Below are 5410 nucleotides of genomic sequence, written 5' to 3'. Positions count from 1 at the left end.
GACAGAACGGTGTAATGACCACATCAGTCACCAGTAATTGGAGTCCGGTCCATAAAGGCCAGTGATTACAACAGAAAAGGTTTTAATACTTCATGATGACAGGAAACCTTGAAGAGTAATCACTTGAATGGGCCTCTGACAGAGGATCTGTGCACTAGGATCACAGTGGCTCATTTCTGAGCAAATCTCTTCAAGTGCAGTCTTACAGCATTTATGTTATGTTTCTGTCTTTTCAACACAGCAGAGTGAAGTTGGATACAGAGGCTGGTTTTTCTGCTTTTGGTAGGTTAGAAGGAGATGGCTGATGATTACCTAGTGAGGCATAGGACCCTGGGGGAAGAGCAGCCGCAGAACTGAACGGTGAGGAGGCAGGAACAGTGGACAAACGTGACTTAGCGCTGGAGGCGGCATTTACATCAATGTCGCTACGGGAACGCTGGAGAGAACCCGGTGTTGTAGGCACCCTGGTGCTCACCAGCTTACCTGGAACCGCACAGAGGTGACAAGAAAGGCAGTTAAGGGCCTGATGAATTTAATAAAATCTATTTCTTAGCTTTTTACTTTTCACTTCCACCAAGACCCAGCTTTTAATGCCACTACCATCAAACAGCTAAACCCATTACTTTGGCACATGTACTGTACATTTGTACAGCTATGTATACATGTACATGTGCACATACAGTAAGTGCCATGTTCTTACTCTTATTATTATTGTTTTAAATAATTCTTCTTGCCTTTTTTATTGCTATACCATGAATTTCCCAGTATTGTCGTATCTCATCTTAACCACTAAGCTATAGCTCAGTCCTGTTGGGGACAGTAAGGATACATGGGAACTTGAAGCTGCATACCAACTAATTTCTCCCTTCTAACTTCACCACCCTACTGTCTATCTGTATAAACTACAGTGTACCTGCACCAAGGGACTAAACAATAAGAGACTTGGAGAGTGGCTTACTCCTTGTCATGCTCCCTCCTATGAGGCTCTTCACAGACAATGGCCGGCTGAAAAAGAGAGAAACAAGACATAATTTAGAATTTTGTATATCACATTCCTATAGCTAAGCATTAAAACAATTACTGTAATATAGAATCATTTACATTTATGTAAAATTTAAATTAAATGCTAACCCGAACCCTTAAAAACAACGTTTTAACCCTCAACCGGTCCTTTGAAGCTGTGAGGACCGGCTACAATGTCTTCACAACAATGGCATCGAGCAAAAATGTGTCCACACCATGCAATAAATACATGTACACACACGTGCACACACAGTTTAGGGTGGATGTACTGAGCATGAGGTCATTAGACAACGCGTTCCATAGGGGACCTATAAACTGGGTAAATGACAGCAATAGATCTAAGACTGTGTGTGTGCTTGTGTGTCAGTGAGCTACCCGTCTGCTGCCCAACTGACAATAATTACCAGTGTTTCTATGACCATATTCAATATGACAGATGCATTAGTGGTTTACCAAAAAATCTATAGTTCTTTTAGAGTATGCCTCAACATGAGAGAAAAATGTGGAAGTCAGGAGACAGCAAAGTAGAAACTGTAGTGGGCGAGAGTGTAATGGAAGGAGGAGGAATTTCAGGTGCAAGTAAAACAGAAGAGTAAAGATGGAGCAAAAGGAATAGGAATGGGAACCTAGCATGGGAAAGGGTGCAGACAAAAAGCACTATAAGGGTCTTAGTTCTTACTTAAGACTTTCCTGAGAAGACGACGAGGAGCGGTCAGACTGGGGTAGAGACACAATGCTGTCAGAGCTCTTCAGGTGAGACTGGAGGGCCTTCTGATAGGTGGACTCCAGCGCTTGGAACAGATGCTCTGCCTCTCGACTGTAGTGACCATGGAAACCCCAGTAACACCTATAGGTGAGCAGGAGATGAGATGTAGACAAATTCCACACCTTAGTCAGAATGTATATATACGTGTTGTTCACATTTTCTCAAAATGTTCACCACCCCCAAATGACACCTACTTTCTTGCGATGGATCTGGCCTCAGAGTCAGCATCATGTATGCCTTTCTTGATGGTCTCAGTCAGAACAGCCACGTGTCTGGGATAGTAAGGGAACATGGTGAGGAGGGAACACGTACACAACTTCACGTAAAGCTAAAACCAGGAAGTCTAGGCACATTACTTCTGTGAACTCAAAATGCTAAAGATCAAAATCTGCCAGAGCATTTCTTTCCTCTATGTCCTTTTCTGCCTCTTGTGGCTCCCCACAAGGATTTTCACCTGTTTTATTAGAGTCTTGGCAGCAGTTGTCATGGTTACAGAGATAGAAAGTTGTCTTATCACTGGGGGTCTTGATGATGATGGCTCTCACAGGTCTCATCAATTTAATGGGCCTCATCTGTGGTGCAGCCAGCCAGTGCTTAGCTAACTCAAGCGTTAGCAAATTCAATAACCGTGTGAGAGGAGGCAGTAGAACAAGAAGCCTCTGGTACACTTCAATACCCACACATACATACATAAAACTGCCTTACCCATTTGACACACAACACATGCACATTTCCCAAGTTTCTGAGGAAACAGCAGATACTTTTCTACGACTCAAGAGGTGTAACTCACCTTTCCAGTGTATTAGTCTGCCACTCTTGTAACATAAGGTCTAGGAACTCATAGCAGCGTCTGGAATGAGGACAACGGTAAGCACTGCTCTAGTGTGCAACACCCTGATATTACATACTTAACATAGGAACAAAAACTCTATATAGAAAGAGTTACTAAGAGCTTTGTAAACAAAAGTCACAAAATAAAAAAAACATACAAGATATGAAATGTCAGTCAATTAAATGACAAGTGACACAAGCAATATAGAAGGAAATCATAATCTGTGATTTGAGGGGAAAAGACTGAACTGTTTCTTAACTAAGACATGAATATTAAATAGTGAAAGCTAAATAGTGTACACTGTAAATACTTCATTTTGGAAATATGATAAATATGAAAGTGTAAAAACAAAAATCCTGTGACGACCAACAGTAACTGCATGAACATAGAGTATGTCCCATTTTCATTTAGCAGCAGTGTTAAGGTCCTCTTACCGTCTGACTGCTACTGATTTGGAGGTGCAGTTGCTGGTGATGATGGGGATAAGTCGCGGGTAGTGTGTGTGCTGAGGAGAAAGACAAACATGGAGTTTAATTCAAAAAGTACAAAAGTAAGGATTCATTATTTCTTGATAGTTATTTCACTATTCTCACATGACGTGGTCTGGTGCTATAAATTATATTGTAAATGTGAATTACATTTAAAAAGGAGGCCTGAGAAACCACCTTAGCCCTCCCCTACAGATCTCCTACCCTGAGGATGAGGCGGATGGCAGCCACTCCAGACGTGGCCATGACTTTGGCACTGTTGGGCACCAAGTTCAGCAGTGTGGGCATGACACTCTCTGCTCCATGGTCAAACTTGTTACCCAGGATCGATGACAAATGACTGACAGAGGGAGAAGGTCCAAGTTATTTTCTCCAACAGACATAAAAAGCTAGTCTCATATTATCTTGTTGGCAGTTGTCTCTTCTGGGAAAGAATCCTTCAAAAGGCAGCAGCATTCTTGGCTCTGTGCACTTACTAGGAAGTCAACATCAATGACACGCTCAGATTCTGATGATGTTAAATATTTAATGCAGATGAAAAAAGCCTCCCATGCACACTATACTCTTACACATTGTTTGACACTTTCACTGACCTAGCACAATGACAGTAAGGACATCTGAAAATACAGACAACAGACTATGTACTTAGCTATGAAACATTACTGTGAACATACTGTGCACAGGGTGCTTAAGTGGGCCTAAAACCACAATGTACTGTGCTTAAGTGGGCCTAAAACCACAATGTAATGTCTCAGCCCTTAAATCTACATCACTACATCATCTTACCCCAGTGTGATGCAGGTCTCACGGACCACCTGAGAGCGCAGGTCTTTAGCTGACAGTTTAAAGGCAGCCTCCAGGAGACGCAGCTGCTGAGGGAAGCCCTCGTAGTCAGCGACCCCAGCCAGCATGAGTGAGCGCACTTTCTTCAGCTGGAAAGAAGAAAGAAGGGTGGAAGAATAAGACATTATGACTAAATTCATGCTGTACCCATGTACATGTGTATGACAGTATAACTTCAGTTTCTTTCTTACTGCTACCACTCGGTGCTCCCAGTCATGTTTGTCATCAGATAGCACTTCTCTGATCTTGGTCAGCTGGTCCTCTAACTCTCTGTTAGAGTAGATCTGGACACAGACAGCACATGAAGGAAGACTTATTATCTTTACTTATTTGTGTTGAGGCTGCAGAGATATAATGTTTCCTTGGTTTGTATTTTCTGTTCACCCATGGCTGCTTTAATCACATCCACATCTCACTGGTTGCAAGCGAGAGCACACGTCTTGACTGCTCCTCTTGTCTGTTCTACGATTTTTCACATTTTCTACATTTTCAAGTCTTTGAACAAATTCTACAACTATTAAAATGCCTCCAAGAGGGAAAAGAGCTAATAAATCAGAAGCGAATGAGGATGTTGAAGCAGAAGAGGATTATATTTCAGCGGCCCAAGTAACAGAGATGTTGAGTCAGCAGAAGCAGATGTACACCTCACTGTTGAGCCAACAACAAGACAACTTCAAAGGTTTTGTGCAACTACTTATGGAGACAAATAAGAGACACGACGACATGATCAAAGAAATACAGGAGATAAAAACGAGTTTGCAGTTTACCCAGCGAGATGTGGATGTGATTAAAGCAGCCATGGGTGAACAGAAAATACAAACCAAGGAAACAAGGGATGATGTCTACAGAACCTGTGAGAGTTTAATAGCCATAATGGATAAAATGGAGCATTTGGAAGTACAGTCAAAGTGGAAAAAACCTGATCTTTGAGGGAATCAAGGAGTCAGCTGGAGAAAGCTGGACGGATGCGGAGTGTAAGGTGAAGGAAATATTAAAGGATAAACTGGATTACACCGAGTCTGTGAGGAAGAGAAGAAGGGAGTTGATGCCGAGGTTAAGGGAGGCCAGGGCGAGGGGAGACATCACGTTCCTGCGGTATAACTGACTAGTGACCCGACCTCAGAACCAGAATCCAGGACCTAGGACCAGTATGCCGAGACAAGGAGAGTATGAAGGGGTCTCTGGACCCTCAGCTGTATGAAGAAACACGCAGGTATATTGATATCTGCGATGGCAGATGAGCGTTGGAACCAACAATTAGCAGGAACCAACAACAAGTATGACCCACGTACGGAATGAGGCAAGTGATTTGCTACAGAGGTTAATAGTTTTTGAGGGATTGGATCTGGAACTGAACACAATTGGAGACACTGAACAACATTATCATGAATCGGACGATGACTTTGACCTTGAAAAAAACTTTTTTAAGAACTTTGAAAATAACTGCAAGTATTACAC

At 42.4% G+C, this 5410-nt stretch overlaps 1 protein-coding gene across 22 annotated transcripts in view; it reads right to left on the bottom strand.

Annotated features, from left to right (window-relative positions):
• The window catches only part of clasp1a (cytoplasmic linker associated protein 1a), a 67418-nt gene that overhangs the window by 26629 nt on the left and 35379 nt on the right, over positions 1-5410 (bottom strand). For all 22 annotated transcript variants that reach the window (XR_002275438.1, XM_020606582.1, XM_020606587.1 and 19 more), the window contains 9 exons: positions 4144-4236; positions 3896-4041; positions 3314-3449; positions 3056-3126; positions 2580-2639; positions 1984-2061; positions 1703-1870; positions 959-1005; positions 313-483 (listed from right to left, as the gene is read on the bottom strand). Coding sequence is in view for 21 of the 22 variants with exons in the window: in XM_020606582.1 (XP_020462238.1) it covers positions 313-483; positions 959-1005; positions 1703-1870; positions 1984-2061; positions 2580-2639; positions 3056-3126; positions 3314-3449; positions 3896-4041; positions 4144-4236 (970 nt within the window). In the remaining variant the exon portion in view is untranslated. The remainder of the gene's footprint in view (positions 1-312; positions 484-958; positions 1006-1702; positions 1871-1983; positions 2062-2579; positions 2640-3055; positions 3127-3313; positions 3450-3895; positions 4042-4143; positions 4237-5410) is intronic.

The sequence above is a fragment of the Monopterus albus genome, unplaced genomic scaffold (genome assembly GCF_001952655.1).
Source record: "Monopterus albus unplaced genomic scaffold, M_albus_1.0 scaffold79.1, whole genome shotgun sequence".
Classification (NCBI taxonomy): domain Eukaryota; kingdom Metazoa; phylum Chordata; class Actinopteri; order Synbranchiformes; family Synbranchidae; genus Monopterus; species Monopterus albus.
The sequence above is the reverse complement of the archived record's forward strand: the minus strand, read 5'-3'. Positions and strand labels throughout refer to the sequence as shown.